Below are 26115 nucleotides of genomic sequence, written 5' to 3' on the forward strand. Positions count from 1 at the left end.
TGGAAACTGAACCCAAAGCCCAATATTATAATGAAAACAGTAAATCTGGGACTTGCTTTGGCGTTTTTCTGGTTATGCAATTTTTATATATGTCAAATGTTTTAGAATTGCAAGTATAATTTTTATCTATAATTTAGCCTGTAAAAATACATGTGATTAATTCATCACTGATACACAGCGCATGCGCATTGAATCCATTGATCGCAAGCATGGCGGACGCCGGATTTTTTCGGGTAAGATTGCTGTGTTCTGATCAAATCTTGCGCCGTTAAATGGGATATTTGATGCTCCATGCATATGTATCAATAACTTTGATATGTCCAAGATACTTCTGGTCATAAGAGTATGTTGAATATTTGCCGAAGATAACTGTAATTTGTGAGGCATTGCTCCGTCGCGTTGCAAGGAAGACCGCGCATGACGACATTGTGTCAAGTCGCCCCAGTATAAGCAACTACAATTGGCATGATAGCCTAAAAGCAAGGCCAAGGGGGCGATTCTGATTTTGAAGCTTTTCCCATGCACCCATGCCATGGCCATGCAAATCGATCTTTTCAACAACGAAATTTTGAAAGGGGGGGGTGGGTTCTCAGTAGGCCTACCCCCTAGGCCTAAGCCTTATTTTACATGTTGAAACCAGTTTTGCTAAATTCTCTTGCAAAAGTTGAACATGTTAATTGTCATTGAAAAAAATTATGTCAGTGTCGGCAATTTAACAGGTGCAAATCAAGAAAGGGGGGGTCAACACCCTGAGTCATTGCCATTTGGGGGAGGCCCTGCTTGTGAAGGTTGGAAGACCCCAAACAAGCATAAACATGTAGGAGTTTTATTTTGCATGTATGGTTGAATATTTTTGACCATGAACTGGCCCCTTTTTGTTGCTGTTTTTGGTGAGACTAGAGTTGCAAATACAGACAACACTAATTTTCCCTTATGTATTATAACAGTTATCAGAAAGTGATAACCTGTCCTAAAAAGTGAAATTTTTGCCAAGAAAATTCCAAAGCATTTACTTACAAAACAAAGTTTTTCAGACAAGTCTTTTAGGTCTGTGCACAGGGGCATCAAATGTTGTCCACACATGGATCTCTTTCCCTGTTTTTACCAGCATAGCACTGAATATGCGCAGTGAGTCTTTTGATGCCCTAAAGAGCTTATTTGTAGCACTTGATTTTTCTTCTTAACCTGCCATGCCACACGTTGCTCGGTAGCAGTCTGTAATTAGCTTAAGTAATATATTTCATGGTGTAGGATCGGTCTGTAGGCCAATTGGGAAATGAACTCTGTGTTGTTTTGTGTAAAATATTATCTGGCTATATGCACCATAATTGCAGGGCACCAGCTATGACCAGGACAATCGGTTTGCTAATAAACAGAAGAAACTGATGAAGAACATGAAGTTTGCATCGATACTGGACAAGAAGGTGAGACGCAATGTTTCCCCAGAAGAAATTTGTACTTTCCATTGATATTAGAATTAGGAACCCTTTCCTTGTTGCATTTCTTGCACTGTCCAGCAACATGTTTAACAGCTTTGGTAGCCTTCATGGAATTGAGTAGAGAGTGAAAAATAATCACAACAGGCTGTAAATTTCCTTTACCATTTAGTCAGATCATGTTGTGTGTTAGAGCATTTGCATTATTATTGCATTTTTTGAGCTGCCTTGAAAATCCGGAGGAAAAGTGTTAGCAAAGCAAAAGGTTACAGACATTTTAACTAATAATGTATTTTCCTAACTTAACCTCCCTATAAATATACATTTTGAAAAATTACTGAAATACCCCTTTGTTCTAAACTTTGTTTCCAAAAATAAACATGGACCCCATGGTAATAAATCATAAATTGTTCGTAGAATCCAAGGTTGGTAGATTTTGATGTTTGTTTGCTCAAAGGCTGTTTATTGCATCTGTTTTGCAGGTCAGCACCAGCAAGATCAATATGGATATCCTCAAACCTTGGATTACTCAGAAAGTGACAGAGATGCTTGGGATGGAAGACGATGTCCTCATTGAGTTCATCTATAATCAGCTGGAAGAAGAGGTAAAGACATCCTCAGAGATTAGACTGAACATGGTAGATATACAACTAGGCATGTACATGTAGGAAGCAAACCATAGTCTTGAGAGGTTTGTAGTTAGGTGATAGTGAAGGATTGGAATGGACATTGAGAGGTAGAAAACAATGTAAGAACAGCTTTTTATTGCAGGTGGGTATGAGGCAAGGTTGGTAAAAAAATCACGATTTAAAAAAGAATTTAAATCACATGTTTTTTATTTAAATCAGACTTTTTTATTTAAATCGATTTTTTAAAAATCGATCTTGAATGTCAAGACATGAAATACCATGCGGTGATTATAGGACCCATTGTTGAGTGCTGGAGTTAAGTGTATCACATGTTGAACTGTTTCTTTCTAATAAATCATAAGTGTTTGCTATGTCCAGTGACCTGTATGCTGAAATACACACAAACTCTTGGTATGAATAAATCGTTTAAGCAAATTTCAATGGAAAAAACAAGTCGATTAAAGATCAGTGTCTTTGCTGCTTCAATACAGGCGATTCACAATAGTGCGCTTCCTAGAGTTTTCAATGTGTTGGTCAATCACGATGCGTGAAATCTGTCAACCCAATGCACATTTCAAAAGGGTATTGGGATAAAACTCTTGTACTTGCTAACGCATGACATGCCTTATGAATGTAACTTCGCAAAGGACTTTACAAAGTACACGTCTTTGGTGTTCCAACACCAAAGATGGGTAATTTGCAATTCTGCTTTATCTAAACGCATTCAAATGGAATGGCTATTGAATTCTATACACATACATGTACATGAAGTCATACAAAATAAAGAGTGGAGTACATGTGCATACACTTGTACATGTACAGGTTGAATAAGTGTAACGATAAAGATATACAAAATGATCCAATTCTGGTTGTGTGGAAATGTTTTAAAGACATCAGTCATTTCTTCCTTGCAAATACCCAAAAGAATTTAAGGTTTCTTTAACATGATTTTATAATAAATTTTAAGATTTTTTAAAAAGTGATTTAAATCAATGATTCAAATCATTTGATTTAAATCAAACAACCTTAGTATAAGGCAGTCTTGGCATCTTGGAGTGTCGTCAGGATGCAGGTAAATGAATACTACTTTGATAAAAAAAATGCAACTTTTTTTTACATTTATGCCTTGAGTGATAACTGCTTTATCCGCCCCGAGCTAAAGTACATTCTCAATCAGCAAAAGCAAGACAGGTGATTACAAGCGGATTCTTGTTTCACATCAAGCGCGCATATACTTGCGTGCCGCATGGCGTGCCTATGCAGTGAGTACCAAAAAAAGCCCTCTTGTTCCGCTCGGCGGGGATTCCCAGCTTAGGTTAACATGAAACTCCAAAGAGCCATATTGTGTACATGTACGAGGTGAGTAATTTTGTGACTTTATCAAGCTCACTGGACATCAGTCATTTGATGGGATCATCAGTGGCCAGTGTCTGTCAAAATCAAAGTTGCCATGAGTTGCAAGCATATAAGAAACTGCAGATGCCCAGCAATGATGCAAGAGTTGGTGAGTGTTAGAAATAAACTTGTTTTGATGTATTTTTCAGTCCAGGTGTAAAGCTTAGTCTTCTTATTTTCATATTGACATACGGTAGGTTTCACTAATACAGCCTTTGCCTCACTGTGAAGGAACCAGTAATGACTTGAATAAAATCTGCATGTGTGAGCAAGGTAGGCTATGATTTGGAGACCACTTGAGTGGAATATCCTCATGAATTATAGGGAACTGTTAGAATTGAACTCATCCCGTCATTCTAGCAGTGACTGGTGTTTGAAACAAGTCAGGTCCTTAGTTTTGGATATTTGCCCTGCCCTACGTGTAGTGTAACACTTTATACTCAGTGTTTGCCCCCAAAGGCTTGTGAAAAAAACCACAAGCATACTCGGGTGGGATTCGAACCCTCAACCTCCTGCTTACTCGTGCTTGTTTTTCACAAGCCTTCGGGGCAAACACTGAGTATACAGTGTTACAATACACGTAGGGCAGGGCAAATATCCAAAATTAATTAACATCTCTCCGGCGCAAATCCACCTCTTTGGAAAAAGTCAGGACTTGATGCAAGCCAGGGCAGTAAAAAGTGTAAATGATTGTACAAAGAGTACATGTAAGTATCTCAAAGAGAGTTCGTCTTCCATTCTCACTAAATATTGACAGGTAAGTAATGCCCATCTCCAATTAACAGGATGAAAAAAAAGTAAATGAGATAAACTCTTTCCTTGTACATGAACTCAAACGACTCATAGCTTTGCACCAGTATGCGACAAAAGAGTGAGTATAGTACAAGTGTGTTTATTATTATTATCAAATTCAACTTTCCAATACTCGGATCATTGAAAAGACGTAATTTGTAAGTAGCTGATGTTTTATTCTTGGCTTTCCTCCACAACTGTCTTTGAACCCTTCTATCAACATGGATAAGGTCTTCATCAAAGAATAACCCATCTGGTGAAGATCTGTGAGTATATTTATCATTTTACAGTATAGGGAGAACTTCCCAGGAATATGGTTTGCTTCCATGTGATCTAGATTGTGGCTCCCTAAAATTTTTAATAGTGGAACCCTAGAACTTGAAACGTCAGTACCTTTTCTTCAACAGTTGTTGAGTCTTGAGTTAAAACAATTTCTGCGAAGATCAAACAGATCACAAAGGTTGGCAGGAAATGACTGCATATTGTATGTCAATATCTGAAGTTTAATTTACAGGCAGCATTCTGTCATTGAAGTCACAGTTTTGTCACTATAAATTTGTTTTTTGCCCTTTCAAAAAGTACATCAGAGGCAGGGTTTCATGGTGCAGCAAAAAATCTTGGAAGTAATCATGATTTTGTTTAGCATACAGTAATTCCAGAGGGAAACCTAATGGAAAAAGTGGGCTTACAATGAATGTCCCCCCCCCCAAAAAAAAATGACAGTTGCTCTATTTTCTCCCAGAAACTACTGAACAGTCTGTTAATACGGCCGTCTTACAATAGTGCGCCACCAAGAGTTTACAACGAAATCTGTCAACCCAATGCGCGTTTGGAAAGGGTCGATAAATTTCACGCATTATGATTGGCCAACGCGTTGCAAACTCTTGGTGGCGCACTATTGTGAATCGTCCGTATTACCAGCACTGAAACCCTGTTTGGAGCGTCAAGATACTGTAGCAACCAGTAACTTATTACATCCCAGGAAAATGCTTATAAACCTTAGTGATAGTATTTGACAAAGGATGAAGTGATTTTGTCCTCAAACATCTGCTCTGAATGGCTTCTTAATGTACTCCCCCATCTCATCTCTCACGTTCAGATGTTTGTAATAAATTCTTCCAACTCTATAAGCTGATGCTCACATAAAGAAACAGGCAAGGAAGATGCGATGCATTGATTGCTCTCATTCAGCGTCACTTCTCGGTTGGACAACAGCAGGTTGTGACATGCCGGCTTAAGGGTCCTTGGAAGACAGACGGTACCACCAACTTTGACTCCTTTGTCAAGAGATTTATAAACAATAATTCTATTACACAGTGTTGGTTTGTATGAAGTAATGTGTGTAAAAGTCTGGCATATGAGACATCAATTTTGCTGGTTGGTATTTATCAGTATCACTAGTTTTTATTTTTAACTTCTTGGGAAGTGCAAACATTTTTGTGTCCTCTCTTTAATACCATTTTTGATGTATGAACAAGCTCCAAATCTATTTAAATAGGACCTGTAATTTTCCATTACTTTCATACATTTATTATACAATGGTGCATTTATTTTTAATAACATTGTTTACAGGTACAATTGCAGAGCACATAGTGGTATTTTACCAGACAGGTCCAAGCATGTACCGTTTGCAAACTTAATAAATTAGGATCAATCAAATGTGGTAGCTTTGTTTTGCTGATGAAAAATTGCATCAAAGACCGTGTAGGTTTTATAATTGGAATGTAACACATTTGGTGCTGTGTTATCTATTTCCCAAATTGAGAGATACATTTAGCCGTGGTTATGTTCAAAATTAAAATATTTCTGGAAAAGGTGCTTGTTCAAAAACAAAACCAGTTTGAACTGACCACTTTAACAAACAAAGAAATTTAAAGCTTTGAAGAAATTGCTCTTGGTTTAAATTCTATTGTTTTGGGGAAAAATACCAAAATCAGTCACGGTTGCATTTTAATTGTCAAAGGTTGCCATACTTCACATGAAGGTAAAATTACTGAAATCTGTTTTCACCCCACAGCATGCTGGCTTTTTGTAGTGGATTTTACCCAACACAAAAATACTTACAGTTGAATGAAGCCACTACATGTACGTGAAAAATGGATAAGTCTAATAAATTCTGCCCATTTAGACTCCTAATTTTCATTGGTTTCTTGCCAACAGAATCCAAACCCAAAGACAATGCAGATCAACTTGACAGGCTTCTTGAATGCCAAGAATGCAATGAAGTTTATGTCGGAGCTGTGGGAGCTTCTCACCAGTGCTCAAGAAAACATTGCTGGAATTCCTGCTGCCTTCCTGGAACAGAAGAAAGAGGAGATCAAAAAGAGACAGGTCTGTCACTGTCCAAACTTGCATTTTTGCTCGTAAAATCTCTGTAACTCGTCATATGTAAAACCTTAGGTTTGAAGTGAGTTTCCTTTTGCATTGGAAGGCATACAAACAAACCTTTTTTTTTCTTCACATTTCATTGCATTATCAAAACATAAGCAGTTTGAGATCAGTTTATACTCATTTTTAAGCATTCCGTGAGGAAGGCAAATGCTGTAAAATTAGTACTGCGTGTTGGTTGTGCATTTTCTTATCCAATTGGTTTTCAATTCTTATGTTAGATGGAACAAGAACGCATCCAAACAGGACTGAAGCAGCTACAGGAAAAAGAGGAGAAAGAGTTGTCAAGGAGTCGCCATGGCAGTGATGCAGAGGAAGATGGGGATAAGGAGCAGAAAGTAAAGAATCGAGAAGGTCGTTGGGACAACGAAGGAGTGAACGGAGGAGGGGATCGAGCCAGGGATGGATCCAAGACACCTGAGAAGAAGTAAGCAGTTGATTTGGTGGAGATTTGACACTGATAGTAAAAAAAAATATTTGATTAGTTAAAAAAACACAGCTTACTGTAAGTGTTTAGTTGGTGGAGCATGGCAAATACTTTTTGAGGAACTGGAACCAGAATTCCAGAAAGAGATGCGTTCAGAGACAAATTCTTCATTTCTGAAGTAAACTGTTTGTTAGAGTAGGTAACAAAAACATGATAAGCATTCCTGAGAAATATACTCAGTGCTGGCCAGAGGACGGAGGAGGATGTTACAGCAAGAACAAGGAGTGTTGTGTACAGAGATTTGGTATTAAGTCTTGCAGACTGGTTTCTGTCAAGGGCAATATCATTGATGGCTTGGATGCATCAAGCATATTGGCGTGAGATAATAAACAGTCTCATGTTTCTCACCACTACTGTAAGAAAACAGCAGGAGTGAGATTCCTCTGGAGTTTTCAGAATTTCCGAATTTTTCAAAAATCAGGTGTTGGTTTTGCTGATTTTTTGGTTTAACACTTTTGGGGGAATTATTTGCAAAATAAGATTCATTTGAGCCTCGGTAAAGTCTAGCAAAGGCTATCAAGAAGTATGCAAATTTATGTTACTTCCTCTGGAATACTGTGGTAGACACATTGGGTAGTGGTAGTAAAAGTAATGGCAGAATGGGTGCATCGTGTATTCCCACTTATGTACGGGAATGTGTTATCTATTGATAAAGGCGCCAAAAATCTGTAGAGATTTTTTATGGTTGGAGACGAAGATGGATTGTGAACATGTCACTATGGTGAAGGGGAGACGATAATACAGAGATTTCCTCTTAAAGATTGATAAGTTTGAGCACTGCAGATGCTTGTAGTATGATGTTGGAGGCTTAAAGGACATGGTATGCTGTGTTTGCCCAAAAATGCTTCTTCATCCATTTACAAAGGAAAAAAAAGACTGCTTTTTCTTCTGATTGCTGTCAAGATACCAGTTTCCAAAACCAAATAACTATAGTATTTTACTTGGAGCAGTGCATTAAGTGAGAATTTTGTCATACTCGTTTCAATCCAATATTCAGGATTCATGCACGTCCTGGCAAATGGGATTGGGAACCTCATAAGTCACCACAGAGGAAGGACAGTCATCGATCTCGATCAGCTTCTGGATCACGAAGTGGGTCGGAGTCTCCTGAGACCAAACCTGATATTGAGGACAAACCTTCCTCCCCATCACCAAAGGATGATGTGATCAAGTCAGAGTAAGTCTCTCCTTTTATCCTGTTTGAGAATTTATGAATCGTAAAGACAGATGCATCCCTCTCTCTTGGGAATTTTCAACCAACAGTGATTTAACCAGAGGTTGTGCATCAGTGAAATCGAGGGCATTTTTCCTGAAAACTTTAGAGTTTAATATGGAGATTTTAAAATCTTAATAAAGAAGGTTTTTAAATCAAGAGATTTTTTAAAAGCCGTAGTCTTAATTTTCCTTAGAGTGCTAATTACATTTTGGTTATGAACATTTGTAAGCAAATGATTTGCAAAAAAATTACAATTTTTACAGAAAAACTGCAGCTAAGGAATCTGACAATGAAGATTCTCCCAAGAAAGCAGACGATGTGAAGAAAAAGCCTAGGCGGCGATATGAATCTTCAAGCTCCACATCCAGTGATAGCTCACGATCTAGGAGCAGGAGCCAATCTCGGTCGAAGGACAGAGATCAACGCAAAAAGAGATCTCGTTCCAGGTACACTAACTTTAATTGGACTGTTTTTATTACCGTAGAATGGAAAACTGTTGGTTCTTCTCTTTTGTTTTGATGTAAGGAAGTTTTCAAAAGTCGGTCATTGTGTTTTATTAAAATATCTTTTCTTTTACATGGGAGCATCTTTACGTTTGCCAAAATCATTTCAAAGGGACTGCACGTAGAGCTTTCACTGATCATTACATTAAAATTGATGTGTAGATCTATCAGGAGAAAGAAGACAAGACACCATTCTCGCAGTCCCCGTAGATCAAGATCACGATCCCCACGTCGTCGCTCTCCACGTCGTCGATCACCAGTTCGCCGGCGATCAAGATCACCATACTACTCAAGACGCAGGCGAAGCCCATCTCCAAGGTACAGATCAAGGTCTTCTCCTAGGCGAAGATCTAGGTCTCCACGGCGACGCAGTCCGTCACCACGGCGGCGACGTCCATCCCCAAGAAGGAGAAGTAGATCACCAAGGAGACACAGCCCCTCACCAAGGAAAAGAGCAGAGCGAAGACGTTCTCCAAAGAGAAGCCCATCTCCCAAAAGGCAAGCTCATTAGACATAGTTATTACAAAGCTCATGGAGTACCATGTATATTATACAAAGAATGTACTTGACCATTATGTGCTATGTTTGATATTTTGGCTTATGACCGGCTTTTACTGTAAACACCACATTTCTTAGCCCATCACAATCCGCTCATATAGCCCCAAGTCCAGTTTAAAACCAACCCAAGAACATGTTTCAAATCGAACATTTACCAGTACATGTATGTAATAGTAATTAAAAAACCATCCATTAACAAAACGAAAAAGATATTTTTTCTGATAAATTGCACTAAAATAGAGAACAGTCACATATTTGGAAGCTGTTCTTGCTTCATGCTAAATTACTGGATTTGATGTGAACCACAGATCACGTCGTGTTCGCCGAGATTCGTCTAGCTCAGAATATGATTCCTCTAGCTCCTCTGATTCTTCCCGTTCACCCTCTCCAACCAAGAAGAAATCCATAAAGACAAAAGAGAAGTCACCTTCCCCTCCTGTCAAAAAGCCTGAGGTCAAGTCTTCAGGGAAGGATTCATCAAGTGAAGATGACAAATCCCAGAGCGGTAATGAAAGCGATAGATCTGCATCTCCACCTCCATCACACTTTAAGGCAAAGGATAAAAAGAAAGAAAAAGCTGATGAAGTAGCCAAGGGGGTAAGTGACTCTTTTCTGCCTTTTCCTTAGATTTGGAGCAAACATTTTAATCTACCTCCCCCTATAAAAGACGTAAAAAAAATCATCCACGGTCATGCTCGATGATTTTTAAGTGTTTCATCGGAAACAAGATTCAATTTATGATAAAATCTCTACTTCCTGAAAACAGTTGCCTTGCCCTCCGTTTGTTAAATTTTGCTTTTCTGTTTTGTGTGCAGAAAGATAAACTTGATGCCTCTCCTGGCAAGGCCCAGGAGTCAAAGCCTCTAGTCAAAAAGAACCGATTCCCACAGCGTCATTACAGAAGACACTCCTCCACAGATTCCTCCTCCGAGTCGGACAGTGACAAGGAGCCACCAAAAACTGGAGGTAGGAGACGCAGCCGCTCCGACTCAAGGTCACCAAGGAAACGGCGCCGTAGCATATCACCCAGACGTAGAAGGTATGGTTTTCATAATAGCATACATTTACAATTTACGGTCATGTTAACTGAAACTAAGTTTTTCGAGAAAATCTTGTAGGGCTATATACATTCAATCGATTATCACATACATGTATTTGAATATTATTTTCCACATTTGAATATTCGAGTGCAGAATTCATAAAAAGGAAGGGAGAATTTTCTTTTGGTTTGAATGATAAATACTGCACTGTGGAAGCATGTTTCAAGCAGATTCAAATGAAAGTAACAGAAATCTTGCAACAATTCAAAAGCACAGGGCAAGAAGTATTGTCTCTTAAATCTTGCAAAATCGGGGCTGAAGAAAACCCTATACATGAGAAGCTATTATAGTGATTATAATGTACAATTGTGTGTGTTATTGTAACTGACTTCATACGAGGTTTGTTCAACAATCTGCCTGTCGGTACGACCAAATATTTGGATGTTTGATTGAATTGAAGCTCAGGTATGTCATAGACTATTTCATAGATCTATTTCTGCACTTTCTGTCACACGCACTAATTTTAGTAATTTCATATTTGTTCCTCAGGTCTCCATCACCTTACAGACCATCTCGTCGTTATCGATCACCAACACCACCCCGCAGACGATTTCGTTCCCCAAGTCCCTACAGACGTCGTAGATCCCTGACACCTCCCCGTAGACGCACCCCTCCACGGAGACGCCGATCACCTTCCCCAGCCTATCGAAGACGAAGCCCCACACCAGAGAGGCGCAGAAACCAAAGAAGCCCAACCCCTAAAAAGAAGTCTAGAACTCGGCGTAGTTTAAGCCCATCAGACAGACGTAGGAGGCCCTCTGCAGACAAAAGTAGAGCTTCTCCCAACAAACGAATCAGTTCCTCACCCTCTCCAAAGAGCAAGAGGAAAGCAGCAGATACCCCACCACGAAAGACTAGAGACAAGTATCGTACTCCATCAGTTTCTAGTGACAGTTCCCCTGAGCGTGGTCCAAGTCCTTCCCCAGAGCGACCCTCCAAGAGAGCTAAAAGCCCTGCTGAGAAGCGCAAAAGAAGTCGCACTCCTGAAAAACGAAAACGAAGTCCAGGGGACAGGCGCCACAGAAGTACAACTCCAGACAGGCGTAAGCAAAGTTCAGACAGACGTAAGAGAAGTCCAACCCCTGAAAAGCGAAAGAGCCGCCAAACACCAGAGAGGCGTAGACGCAGCCCCACTCCAGAGAGACGTAGGCGCAGCCCCACTCCAGAAAAGCATAGACGCACCCCTACCCTTGAGAAACGTAGACGCAGCCCTATGCCAGAGAAACGTAGGCGCAGCCCCACTCCAGAGAAACGTCGACGCAGCCCCACTCCAGAGAAACGTAAGAGCAGCCCTACTCCAGAGAAACATAGACGCAGCCCTACTCCAGAAAAACGTAGACGCAGCCCCACTCCAGAAAAACGTAGACAGAGTCTCACTCCAGATGGACGCAGAAGCAGAACCCCAGAGAGCCGTCGAAGAAGCCCCCGCGCAGACAAACGGAGGCATAGCCCAACACCAGAGAAACAGCACAAAAGGCCTCCACGGGATACACGAAAACGTAGTCCAACACCAGACCAGGACAAAGACAGCCCCAGACCACATCCAGCTGGAAGGTGGTACAGCCCAAATGATAAGAAAGCAGTCAATAAAAGAAGTTCTTCATCATCTGATGATAGAACGCCTTCCCCTGAAAGGAAAGCGTCATTGTCACACTCAGAGAAGCGTAAACCTCCATCAAGGCGCAGTACATCTCCATCACCAGTCCCCAGGAAACACAGCTACTCACCAAGTCCAACACAACAGATAATTTCTAAGAAGAAATCAAGATCTCGATCCTCGTCCGGTAGCCCTGAACCGACTCCAGTGAAAGCCAAGGCAAACCTAGACGGAAGTGATTCTGCGAAGGTGGGATATAGGAAAAGTTTTCTTGGATTTGGTAAAAGTGACAGTCTATTCAAAAAAATCACTCAAACTGTTTAACCGCAGCCCATTTGCAAAATTTGAAATATGTGTAATTCCCTAATTTCAGCATTTATTTGCAGAAAGGCTTAATCAGGCATGCAGCCATGAATTGTAGTCATTCTAAATGTTGATTACGTCGAACGTTCAAATTAGTTACAGCGAACACCAATTTATTTTACCTTCATTCTTTGGGAGAACAGCAACAACATGGAGTTTACTGTACAGATTCTTGCACCAGCCACTTAAATAATTAGAATAGTTGGGGTTTTATTTGTCAGGGTTCAGACTCGGATACCAAGGATACAAAGAAGAAAGATAAGAAGAAACATAAAAAACACAAGAAACATAAGAAGCACAAGAGACACAAGAAGCAGAAGAAGGACCAAGATGTTGCACCTGAGGTAGGCAACTTTATTTTTGTGGGGGGGGGCGATCTATTAACTCTTTGAACCCTTTCTCGGCAGGTGGTTGGAAGGTTTGGTGGAACAGCTTTTATTGAATCCAGTACTAGTGCATGCTCCCTTCTCCTAGGTCACTTGTACCATTTTGTATGAGCTGTCATCATTTTAGGCATCTAGTCAGAGCAGGCATAATTTCGAAATTTGTGTTCGTTTCAGGACATAATTTTAGATGTATTGGGGACAATTTTGGCACTTTCGTTTCTACCAGCCCTTACTAGGTCATCTTACCCAACCCCCTTTCTTTTATCCGTTGCCTTATGAACTTGTAACTCTACAGGTGCTTTGGTCATGAGCGTTCCTGGATCTGTAAAAAGCCACCCAACTGCATAAGACTGATCGGTCATTGTACTTCAAAATTAAGTGGGCATTAAGGTCCCTCAAGAATCATTAACTTGGCTGGGTTTTGTAACCATTGTACCTTGCTGAATCCTGCAAAATCCTCCCGTTAGATTGTGAAGGATCTTTGAGTGTTAGAGTTCAACTCAATATGATTGGGATCGGTTCATGTAAATTTTAAGTTGGAACCCTTCCGTCTTTGTGTAATTTTTCTAGTCAAACTTACATAGATTTTGTTTTTGTTTTTTTAGGATTCAGACAGTGAGGGCGAGAAAATGGAGAAAGAATTGAGAGAGAAAGCTCTTCGATCCCTCAAACGTACTCAGTCCTTGGAGGAGATATGAGTTAGGTCCACAGGTCTACTACATGCAGTTAAAATATGTACACAATGGCCATTCAAAATAAAATTCCTTGTCGGTTGCCAATCTAAATGATTCAAGTTATGATTACTTTTTAATGCAAAATTTTCAGGATGTAAGATTATGTTGGCAGTCTAGCTTCAGTTTGTAGTTTAGAAATGTAGTTTTACAGGTTTAAGAGTGTGTAGAGTGTGTATTCAGTGTTAGAGTAAAAAAAAATCATCCGCTTAAAACGTGCCGAGAATTTCGAAATCAACTGTCAGACTGGTGTAAGTCTTTCTTGAAATCTCAGTACTGCTCAGATTTGGGCATAACTGTGTTTGCTGGTCACCAAGCTGATAGATTGTACGGGAACTAACAAATATATGTGTATTCGGACACGGTACAAAGTGCCGTAATAATATTAACAGGAGCCATCGTGCAAACCTCCCCCCAACGAAATCAGAGAACAAATATTTTGTTAGTCCAAAAACTGTGGGTAGCGCTTTAAGTCTGACCAAACCATAAAGACCCCCACCCTTTTGAGAAAATGGGGGTGCCTCCTGAAAAAGGTTCCCAGTTTATACGCCACTGGTAGTATGACGTACATATACACAGGCAAGGTGTATGGTGGACTGAATGGGCGAGTTTTCCACAAATGAAAGTTGGCATTCATGTATGTCGTTGAATTTTTATGTTCTGATAATTTAAGGATTCATTGGAGGCTGTCCATAATACGGGCGATTCACAACAGTGCGCCTTTAAGAGTTTGCAACTCGTTGGCCAATCACGATGCACGAAATCAGTCGACCCGAAGGGCTTTTAGAAAGCGTCGACAGATTTCGCGCGTTGTGATTGGCAAACGCGTTGCAAACTCTTGGAGGCGCACGTACATGCATTTGAAAAGGCTAAAGACTTTTTTTTCGTGATATCTTCCGATTACTGTATTGATGTCATAAAAATTGTTCAATCGCATATTTGTATATTTTATTTGTAAGGCTTAGGTTTGAGAAGCGAGATATTTTAGTCGTAAATGCACAACTAAAGCTGCTGTTAGAGTGTGACCAATAGCTAAATTTAAAGAGCAACTTTCAAGTACATGTAAAAAGCTACCAAATGCATATTCAATTCTACAGACGTTCACAATAGGGGAAAACCCGTTCCCGGTTCAACAAACTTTGGCCCAAAAGTTCATTCTCAATTGTGACAAGCCTGCTTTGGCGTTCCTGTTAGTTATTAGGTAGAGAGGTGTTAGGAAAAAAAGATTTTGTCTTTACCAGGGGTTGTGAAACCTTTGAGTGCGGTTCATTCAGGTTAGAATCATCTTCCCCGTTAGCTTATTAAAGTCTGCACTTTGATTGTTCTGGCATTACCTTTGTTCCATTCAGTTCAAAAATTTAATAAAAGTTTTCGTTCCTTTATTTTTGTTTTCTGAACCTCCTTTTCTGCCTTACGTCCGTTTACAGGCACCAAGCCAAAATGGCGACTTCTTAATTTCACCCCTGTACATTTTCATTGATATAAGTAATCGCGAAGAGCGCCATTGTTCTTACAATCGTCTTGTTCTTGGTGAAAACTAATACCGAGCAGTGATCATTTCATATGTTCCGACACCCTCACTTCAACTTACATTCTGCAGCTCAAATGCGAGGTCAAAGACAGCATAGTTTGAAGCTGAACTCATAAGGACGTACATCTTGAAAATTCCAACTTTCCCTTCTCCCGCACCCCCCCCCCAACTCCGACTACATGTACATAACTTACCTTTCAGATATAAAGGCAGTCACATTATGTACAGCCTTTAAAAGATATTTTGGTCTTTCCCATTTGATATTGATCAGATTCAAGAACTCGAGGTGCCTCGCAAAGAATTTTAGCACATTATAATTTTCAGTACAGAAATCGAAACTTTCAGGCACAAATACCACATTCGTCACATCGGTACTCCGCCCCCAAAACAATGTTCGAAGTCATGTACATTGTACCTCCATCATTCGGCTAAAATGTTTCGCTTGGCTAAAACTCGGAATAAGCAAATAATAAAACATACAGTAAAAGAAAAGGTGCATGCATGTTTAACTCCATTCGCATCACTCGATCCATGGCCTACCCATCCAAAAAGGACAACGCAAGGTTCTTGTACCAACCATTTCTCAGAAACTCCTGCCCCACCCAGTCAAATGGTTTACAGTATTTTCCAAGTCTTTTCACAAGCCAACTGCTATACAGAATGTGGCAGCTTCTGTAACAGCTGAAGAGTGACCTTCCCCCATCCCACCCGTGTCCGTCGCCAAGGGGGCGGGGAGCCTCCCAGCGGGAAACCAGCTCCAATCAGTGAAAAGCACGAGTATGAAAATTGTGATGTGGTCCCCCTGGCTGATACTGTGGCCCCCCCTTAATGTCTAAAGCGGGCGACGGTGCTACCCCCATCCCTCAAAAGACAAAATCACGACCAGCCTGACCAGATCATTTAAAAGACTTCCACTGGGTGTGGATTAATTTTTTTTTAAAAAGCTTCAATTCCACAAGAAAATTGTGGACAATGTCATCTGCAGTTTTGTTCGGTTCAAGTTCACTGGAGACAATAACTATATTCCTTCTGGATACTTCTCAGCCAGCTCGTTTTTTCTGTTTTTCAACATTTGTGAATGTTTCAACTGATCTGGCAGCAAATGCTCACAAAACGGAACACAAATCTTTCACTTCAGAGGATCATGTTTAGAATCACACTTTGTTCAGCTTCTCCACATCTCCAGAAAACTGGCAAAGCTGTCATTTCAGGTACTGCATTTCTTGCTTTGCCAAGTCCAACTCTCAGAACGTCTTTAAAAGCATCGGAGTAAACATACAGAGAATTTGGATTTGTGCCACAAAGGTTGAGTGGAGAAGCATTGTGCAAAATATTCAAGAGGTAAAGTAGTCCAGAAGACGTCTTCAAAGTTGCCGACTTCAGATGTCATCTTATCACCCCGTCAGTCCATCCTCTCTGTCGGTCGCAAGCCTGTTAAGTGGCAAGGGCTTTCTTGGCTTCTTCATATCTTTTTTCATGATACAGACAGCTCTGTATTTTCAGTACTTGGGCCATCGATGAATTTCAGCCCAGCAAATGAAAAAACAACCAGGAAATTAATTCTGGTGTTTTGATGTAGTCTCTGGTTCCTTCAAAAGTATCGTCTCTTTCCAGTAAATCACATTTCTTGAAAGTACTGTGGCATCAGTTGCCTCACTGCATGTCAGGACTGCTAACACTTTCCTTTTTGGATGACCATGGACTTTTCACGTTTCTTCATTCTCCAAAAATCAAAACACCAAATACAAACCATATGCAAACTTGCAGATTTTTTTCTGCAATCAGATACATATAAAAACAGTCATAATTTATGACTGACAAGACAGCAGATTGTTAAAAAATATTGCACCTTTTGAACAAGATTCCTTCTTTCTTTTCAGAAATTCCTTTAAGGAAATCTTAAGTTTTCTTATCTGGAATAACTTTGTTGGAATGAGGGGAAGGGGTGAAGGAGAGAAGAGAAAAAGAAAATACCATTAGTACAAAGACACTACAGCATACAGCGACAATTCTGATATACAAAAATGCGGGCGTGCATGTATATCAATAAACATATAATTGTGACTAAATTGAACGATGAAACGCAATGGACCACTAGATGTTAACGTGCACCGTGCAACACCTTGACGCTGTCTAGAATCAACTTTTGCCATGCAACCTACTTCTACACCATTGATGTTGAAAAACTGCCCTTAATCCTCTAAAGAGATTAACAGCTCGATTCTTAGAACAGTGCTTGAAGATTTGGAGTTGAATGGTTTTTAGGTAAGGAGCCATGCACTGTTTTGTAATGTTTATATACATAGCCGCACGTGCCTGCAGGCTCCCGAGCTTTTTCTTGAGGGGAAACGCGATGAAGCATCTGACTGAGCTTACCAATGGAAAGTTAAATATTATATACGATGTCTTTTCCCCCTTAATCAACTTAACAAAAAAAAACCAGTCCGTTCAACGACGCCTGTTCTTTGTAAATTCAAGCACAATCAACCATTTGGAAAAAAATTAGGATGTTTAACCTCAATGAAAACCAACTGCGATTTCAAACAAGGGTTTCTATACATGCCGAGTGCATAATCAACATAAAATGAAATAAGCATGCGATGAAACATTCAGGTTCTTGGGAAATAGATCAGCATCAAGTACGAACCAAACAATGGATTAATGAGTTTCACTTGAACACGGTTTCTTTTATTTTTTGTCACAATGCATGATGAAATTAAATCAAAAATCAACCGACTCTGACAAATGTGCCATCAAACTAAGAAAGTAAGCATTTCCCAGTTTAAAACATACTTACCACTTCTGGGTTACTAAACAAAATTGAGACTATCATACTTACCACCAAACGAAGGGAGTAAAAGTTCTTTTGAATTACAAGGGGGAATGGGAGAGAGTACTATGACCACACGGGTACGTCTTTACTTTCCAACGTGGTGACCAGCAAATGAATAAGACAATTTGCATGTGTTTCGGTTTATTTCTTCTATTTGGAATTCTGCAACTTAGTTTTGAAGTGCTTTTATTTTCTTCTTGTTCCCACTTGAAATCAAGCCTTTTTCAAAACCAGAACAAAATTGTCAACATACTTGATGATGAAACATTTATGAGAATGAACAATCTACAACATCTACAGAAACAATTTTTTTAGTAATTTTAGCTGTGCCACACGACTTTCATTTTAAAATATAAAAAGAGCACGATTATTTAGATCTAAAGCTAAAAAACATTTTCTTCCATGTAAATGATTAAAACCGTCTCACAATAGCTTCAATATCGACAACCAAAAAACTACGTAGGTGTGCAGGTCATGGTAGGCTAAACATGGCTTTAAACAGTTATGTATTTCCAACTTGTCATAGTTCGGTGATTCAAGTGGTAACTTAGAATTCCAAATGACATTTGGAAAGGTCTATATACAAGAGATTTTTGTTTCCTTTTTGGTGGGAATGGGGTAATGGATAAATGATATTGAGGGAAGCCACAATAGTGACGCAAGATGATTCTGTATTCACCTTGGCTTGATTAACCTCCAGATGGAGACAGAATGGCAATTATTTCCACCAAATGGAAGGGGTCAGGCATGGAAGGGTCATGTCTAGAAGCCGGACCCGTAGTTATCTTGTGACCAGGACTGGTCGCCGTAACTCTGGTTGTAGTCATAGGATGCCGAGTATTCCCCGAGAGGTTGCTGAGCAATGGGTTGGACACCCCAGCCGCCCTGGGTGTTACGTCGCTTAGTGTCGCCAGGTTGCTGCCCCTCAAACTTCCTCTTGCCACTCACATTGCCGCCTCGATTTCCACCACGCCCACCACGGTTGCCGCTGCCGCCACGTCCACCTCGCTGTTGCTGTTGACCCCCTCGAGCTCGGCCACCACGGGGTCCAGCCCGAATGGCAGGTCCTCCACGCGGTCCTCCCATGCCACCACGCCCACCTCGTGGACCACCACGCCCACGTGGTCCCATGCCTTGCCCACGCCCACCATAACCAAAGCCATCATACCCACTGCCATAGTAGCCTTCATAGTTGAAAGGATCATCATAGCCACCAGGGTAGCCACCATAGTAGCCCTCGTCATAACCACCACCGTAACCAAAGTCACGGTATCCTCTCTCACCACGGTCAAAACCACCTCGTCCACGAAGGCCACCACGCCCACGACCACCACGCATTGGACCATAGAAGTCATCATAGTACCTGGTCATTCAAACAAAAGACTTGCATTCAACATGACTCCGGACATTTAGCGTCCTTGTTTCCATATCACCAGACAAAAAATTTATCCTTTGGAAAAGCACAAATTCTTCCCGTTTTGGCTCTAATAGCCCTGGATACTCAATGCACTTGACCATGACCTTTAACCTTTAACCACTTATCTTAAAACTTATTTTAGCAGAGCTTGATTTGCACAGACAAGTACAAAATCTGATAATTTTGGACAGTTAGTTTTACAAGAACTCTGTACAGCGTATCTCACAGCATTCTATCGAGGAAAACCTCATTTTGAAGTAAATGCTCATTTCTACAACTAGGTCCAATGCGAGATAAGGGACCTCCACTGACCTTCCTCCTTGGTAGCCCTGCTGTTGTTTCATTTGTCGTTGTTTTTTCTTTATATTCTCTTGGCGTGGTTTGGCAAGCGAGGCTTCAATCTCTAGTCCATGGAATGTTGTCCCATTCGTCTCTTCAATAGCCTGAAAAATGAACAAAGAATCACAGCAACATGTTTTTAATGTTTATCTCATGAAGAAAAGCGATGTCGAGTGTTACTGTCCCATTTAGCCTTTCAATGGGAAGAACAAAACGAGGATGAATCTAATAGTTCATTTCAAAAAGGAAAAACAAATCTTGGTTGGGGTCGGTTGAGCAGCTATTAAGTTCTCATCTGGAGCACTGAACATTGTACATTAGCTTAAAGGAGCTCACCTTCAATGCATATTCCCTCTCAGTGAAGTGTATGAAACAATAGTCCTTCATCTTCTTGACCTTCTCAATTTCACCGTACTGTTTAAAGTGTTCCTGGATGACTTCTTCTGTGGCTTCAGGAGCCAAGTTGCGGACATAAGCCACTTTCACCTGACAAAATAACCACAAGCCTTGGTTACAGTCATTAATATGATTTCCTTTTAATCAAATTTCCCTTTGAGAAATTACTCTGCTTTTCCCTTGAGAGAACATTTTCAACACACCTTGGACATGGTTTCTTCATCTGGTTCTGAGACAGGGTCTGCCCAGTCCACTGTGACTGTGAGGTTGTTCCAGACACGGACCTTGCCACTCATCAACTGACGGCGAGCAAGGCTTGCTGAGCGATGGCTGTCATACTCAAGGAAAGCAAAGCCACGGTTTTTTGTTTTGTCTTCCCCATGGTAGATGATGACATCCACCAATCCAGCTGACAGAAAAAGTCAGAGATGGTTAAATATGAGATATGTTCCCCTACATCCAAACTATTATCCTACAACCTGTAACTTAACATGTTAATCCACTTACAGTGCATGAAGAACAGACATCTTGTCGAGTTATGGCAAGTTTTCAGAACCACACATATTCATATGAGTAATCCTTGCATGGTCCTTCCGCAAAACCTTAAACTTGCAACCTTCTCAGTGAAAAGCTTGAAAGCTCCAAGACAAAGCTCTCATCAAATAAAAGTTGATTTTCAAGATATTTGCTTGAGCAGACACTATGTGTTCATTTGCTGTCACGAAGTTCTGTATTATTTTAATTTCTTTCCCTTTCTCACAGCAGCAATAAGTATATTATTTACGATACGCTTTACTTCAAATGAAGGACTAAAATAAACTTTGAGGGGGAAATATAGCGTCTACTGGTGTACTTACCGGTCACCTTCTCAAATTCTTCTTTGATTTCTTGCTTCGTCTTGTTCTTGGGGACTGAACCAACGAACAGCCGCCTCTTAGGAATTGAGATGTTACAGCTTGTTCCTAAGCTTCCTCCATCCAGCTAAATTAACAGGTGTTTAAAAGTTGGTCTTTATGCTAATGTAGTGACAATTTTTTTTTTAAGTATTTCATAATCAAATCTTCAGACACCCCTGTTTCTGCAAAATGCTGTAGTCTATCCAGCAAATCCTTTCTGAATAACAATCTCTCTTGTTCACTGGGGTCAAAACTAGGATTATCGCCATCATGAAAAAGAGAACATCTGTATCAAGTAAAGCTTGTTTCACAGAAAGTTTTGTCACTTGAGCCTGTAAGATGACAAACGAATGCTGGCAAACCTGCTTCACGCACTCCTTCGCCCCCTCCTGGGTGCAGAATGTGGCAAATGCGTACCCTCTATTCAGACCAGACATAGGATCCATCATCAACCTGAAATCGTAAATCCTACCGCACTTCTCAATGAGAGGGACCAAGACATCTTCAAAAGTATCCTTGGGGATTTTGCCAATGAACACCTTTGCACAAGAGGAGAAAAACAACATATTTACGTCTTTTGACTTGGTAGAAACACTGTAAAATAAAATAACAGGATTCAGTAACCCTGAAGTAGGACGTCTCCCGAGTTCTAAAACTGCAAGAAATGAAACAGTGACAGCAAAAATAGTGCAGTTTGTCACTAACTGAATCCAAGAGAACACACAACAGCACAGGTTAACTGAACCTGTTCAACTATCAAAGTCCAACTAACGAGGCCAATTTCAAGACATGACACAACAGGAAATGAGTGTGTTCTTTCAATAAGACGTTACTTCATATGCAACATGCAGTCAAATAGCACAGGGTGTGGGGGAAAACAGGTTTTGGCAACCCTCTAACAACCATGTACAGACTCTGAGAATCCAGCCCCTGCCCTCACCTCACATCCAGCACCAGGTGCATCCCCTTCCCAGTTAGGGGGTGGCCCACCATATTTCCTCTGTCCTGTGGTAACATCTAGCGAGTAACCTGTCCTCTCCAACATTTCCTGTAGGTCAAAAGATAAAGTACATTGTGATTGAACCCCACTCTTTTAGCTCTCGTTGAATTTATCTGTGGCAAGAGTTGCTAGGGACACAGGAGGGTCAATATGCTTAGCCTCTTAGCTTGACAAATTCCATGAGGCATGCGGCCAAAAAAATGTGCAATGTATTTCTTCTTCCGATTTTTGTGCTATTTGAATAAGGTATTCATTTATGAAAATTTCAGTCTGGATTATTTCCCCTTAAGCTTGAATACTTAAAAAAAAAAGCCACAAAAAGTGATAAAAATCTACATTAACCCTAACCTTCCCCAACCACACATAATTAAACAGTAGTAAAGTGTTTAATTCTGTGGGGATAGGTCTGGTAGGCCCATAACAGCTGGCTTTTGCATTGGGTTTGGCATACCTCAGAAAAACAAAGTCCAACAGCCTCTGTGCAAGTCCCATATGGGTGTTTAACTTTGTGTGAATGGGGAAGGTAGGGCCAGCAACCCTTGGGGGGTTAGGGCTAATGTAAAAAAATTCAGTTGATAATTCTTAAAAAATAATGGAGCATTCACCTTAACCCACCTCGATCCTCCAAAATCCTTCGGGCGGTTTTAGAGGATTGAGGATAGTAAAAAGGCCCTAGTGGGCTAAGGTTAGTTAAGGTCACACACACCACTATGCACAATGCTTGTCACGACATGAAACTGGCCAACAATGTCCACATACATGTATCACATGGTAAGCGTGTGTGATACATTTGTAGGGAGGGCAATGAACCTTGTGTCGTGGCACAAATTCTGTGGAAACATACTTGTTTCAAGTACTTACAGTACAACCTCAAAACAGATTCAGTAACATCAGAGCATCATTGTTTTCTTGATCATTACACGTTTTCAACACAATAGCAAAACAGGAAGGGAACTTGTAAAAACATAAGTTTCTCCTTAAAAATAGCAAATGCAAGTACACACAAAAATAAATACATGCATTTCTGAGGTAGAAAGGTTACTGAGAAACATTTCTTCAAGGCACAAAAGAAAACAGGTTTTTTCTTACAACTTGCTGAAAAAAAATTGGGGTCCTGCAGTAAAAATAGGGTCAGTTCGGGAACCGCAAGCAGAGTTCTTTGTTTTAGCCTTTACACATGTAACATACAGTTAATGAAGACAAAGTCACATTGACTACCTTTATCTTAGCTTCGTCAGGTCCTTTGTGCTCATCAGGCGCTGGTGCACCACCCGGTCTTTGGCTCTTCTGTCTAAATGTCTTGATGACACCACAGATGAATGCGCTCTTGTTGTTGACATGTGTGAGGTCACTGGTACTGAACTGCTTGAGGACTGCGATGGAACTCTCGTCATCAAGTCCTTTCAGAGCTTCCAGAGCTCGGTCATCTAACAACTCCTCTTGTACTTCACTCTCTAAACAAGCAAATTCAAATTCTCAGTAATAGGAGTAATAGATTATCACTGTCTTTCCTAACTACTGAAATTCAAACTAATTTTGATAATACATGTCCATCTTTTTTAAGAATAACAAACTGAGACACACAACTTACGGCTTGTGAGGTCTGTGACCATGGTGACTATTTGGTCCAGCTTTTCTGCTACTTTCTCCGAGAAGCCCATGCCAAGATACTTGTCAAAGTTGTCCGTTCTGACATGGGTCTCTGTCTCCATGGGTTCATCTGTAGCCTGAGTCTCACCTTGAACCTCCTCATCCATCTGCTGCTCTTCAGGGATCTGATCTCCGTTTGCCTCAGCCATGTTTGATTGGATGCTGCAAGGCAATACCAAACTAATGAACTAAAGAGAATCACAGGTTGTGAAATTTTCAACGTTTCACAGGAGGGAGGTGGGAGTGCCCCTTTTTCATGTTGGAAGTTATTCCACACCAAACTCACAAGGCCTTCAATTATCCCCAGAACTGTGGGATTCGTCGTCCACTGTGCTCATACAGGTACGTTTGTGGGAATGTGGCAAATCATGAACCCCAGAGTCCTGGGGGTAAGCATTAATGTAGGCCGAGTCACTACGACTCTACAAATCACCTATTTTACCATTTGTACATTGTTAGCAACCATGTCCAACAACCATGTCCATATGTTAAAATAGGCAATTCATAGAGTCAGTCCTACATGCTAGTTACTCAGATCAACATAATTGCCAATGAACATTTACAATGTTAATGTAGGCTGTGTGCCATGATGATGTAGGCCTAGGCCTGTTTTATGTAGCCTACTTGAATTAGACCTAGGCCGAGAAAATATTCTGTACTCGTGCACCACTTTCATGGGGAAGAGTTCCATACAAGGATGCCGATAAATTATTCCTAAAGTGACCTATTGGCAATCAGAAAGCAAAAATGTCAAGAAAACTTCAACTTCGGAGGGAAAAATTTCGGAATAGTCTCATTGGGCATGTTGGGTTTGTGCACAGGGTGTCAAGTGGAATCCGAATACATGTAAGCTCAACTTCCAAATACACCTAAAATGATTTGTAGGTAGGAGGATGGAGGTAATGTTTCATAAATTAGTGTTTAAAAAATTGCAAAATAGTCACCGATACTGAATTAGCTCATGTAAGCATGGAGGTAAGTGATATTGTAAGTCATATTATAAGTGATCTGGTCATGCTGGGGACCATGTTCATGGTGATAGGCCTTATCTACAGATCTAGGCCTATCATGCATATACAGTAACTTAAAGAAATGAACAATTCACAAAAACATGAAAGATCACCATTTCATGCGGTGGACTTTGCCATTTACTAACCTAACCATGGAGGAAGGAACAGACCAGGCATGGCCAACCTTGGCTTCTATTAACAAAGCCCTGGGCCATGGCAAAGGGCTTACATACATTTGCCATGTTTGTGCTCAACAGATCGTAACGTTTCGGGTATTTTCTCATCATAAATTTAGGATAGAATGATACAAATTACATTTACAGAGTAGCTAAAATTCATTGATTAAAAAAAAGGAAACTTAGATTAAGCTATTTACCTGAATCTTAAAAATGAAGGAACAATGACACTTCGATTCAGCACATGTATTTCCTACCAATGTATCTGATACTGGACGCGTTGCATGCTTGTCACATAAAACGCATCATGCATCGCTGGTAATCACACACTGCTACCAGTAATTTGACAGAACAGTGTCGTAGTACCATTTTGTTTGTATGGCAAAACGTGGCGGGTTTCCTGATTGACACGCAGGGCCAAACTGAGCCCTTGTCTAAAAGGGGCTTCCAGAGCTGCGGCTTGGTCTGTTTTCTGAGCGTCTCAACGTATTTCCAATGGAAAGAAGACCGAGACCTAGCTCTAAACAGATTCAGATGCAGCCATTACGTCATTGTAGGACTTTTCAGAAATCTCCCGCCACTAGTGACGTCACATTAACAGTATTACGAGTCCAAGGCCAAGCCTACAGCGCATACTTCGTTTGCATATTGAACAATATGTAGTCGTCCAATAACACCTTTTTATAAGGACTTTTTCCATGTGACTTGCAAGACTTACAGACATTCTATATTTTACAGAGACTGCCCTTCAGAGTATAGGTCTATTCCTATCTTTTTCTTCAATCTAGGCTAGACGGGTACTCGTCTGCTTTTTAGTGTTTTCCCCGTTGTTTCGTCAACAGAATGATCAAAAATCCGTAACTAACATTACATGTTTAATTATGTTTTTATCCTGTATTCAAAGACTGCACAAAACACTTGGCAAAAATGTTTTCCCTGTATAGACATAGTGGGCCTACATTAACTCACTCCAGTAAGTAGTTTGGAGCCGATGCATGTCCATACACTTTGACAAAGACATCCGTGATTCTTGTAGTAAATGAGAAATTCAAGGGGCCAAAGGAGACTCACTCGCTTTTGTTTTTTGCAACATTAAAAGATAACCTGGAGGGTTGTATTATATCGCAAATCAAGCTTGTGCAAATCCTGGGCTGAGTAATGCTATTTAAAAACCGGCTAGCTGGCACGGCGTTCGGCGTCTTTGAAATGAAAACTGCACTTGAGAGGTAAATCATAAAAGAGAAACGGTAATACCTCATTGCAATGATTATTGCTCTGCCTGCAGC

General features: G+C 40.4%; 2 protein-coding genes across 3 annotated transcripts; one reads left to right on the top strand and one right to left on the bottom strand.

Moving 5' to 3' along the window:
- The first annotated feature begins 94 nt into the window (after positions 1–94).
- LOC110974606 (uncharacterized) lies at positions 95–14963 on the top strand. Of its 2 annotated transcripts, XM_022226389.2 has the most exons (13): positions 95–233; positions 1335–1424; positions 1919–2041; positions 6413–6583; positions 6862–7067; positions 8125–8304; positions 8607–8789; positions 9009–9344; positions 9713–10001; positions 10220–10443; positions 10994–12350; positions 12686–12808; positions 13456–14963. In XM_022226389.2, the coding sequence occupies exons 1-13, from the start codon at positions 210–212 to the stop codon at positions 13546–13548; spliced, it is 3399 nt and encodes a 1132-aa protein (XP_022082081.2). In that variant the 5' UTR covers positions 95–209; the 3' UTR covers positions 13549–14963. The 2 variants fall into 2 exon arrangements, with proteins under 2 accessions (XP_022082081.2, XP_022082083.2); XM_022226391.2 differs by lacking the exons at positions 95–233; positions 1335–1424; positions 1919–2041 and adding an exon at positions 4053–5510.
- A 2807-nt stretch (positions 14964–17770) lies between these two features.
- On the bottom strand, positions 17771–25187 carry LOC110974607 (heterogeneous nuclear ribonucleoprotein Q-like). The gene is made up of 10 exons (XM_022226392.2): positions 25030–25187; positions 23585–23805; positions 23212–23447; positions 21934–22041; positions 21356–21532; positions 20955–21078; positions 20301–20506; positions 20038–20187; positions 19675–19805; positions 17771–19308 (listed from the first exon to the last, which is right to left on the bottom strand). The coding sequence occupies exons 2-10, from the start codon at positions 23790–23792 to the stop codon at positions 18708–18710; spliced, it is 1941 nt and encodes a 646-aa protein (XP_022082084.1). The 5' UTR covers positions 23793–23805; positions 25030–25187; the 3' UTR covers positions 17771–18707.
- Between the last annotated feature and the right edge of the window lie 928 nt (positions 25188–26115).

This window comes from Acanthaster planci, linkage group LG15 (assembly GCF_054643075.1).
Source record: "Acanthaster planci isolate LZ-2023a linkage group LG15, COTS_SCS, whole genome shotgun sequence".
Classification (NCBI taxonomy): Eukaryota; Metazoa; Echinodermata; class Asteroidea; order Valvatida; family Acanthasteridae; genus Acanthaster; species Acanthaster planci.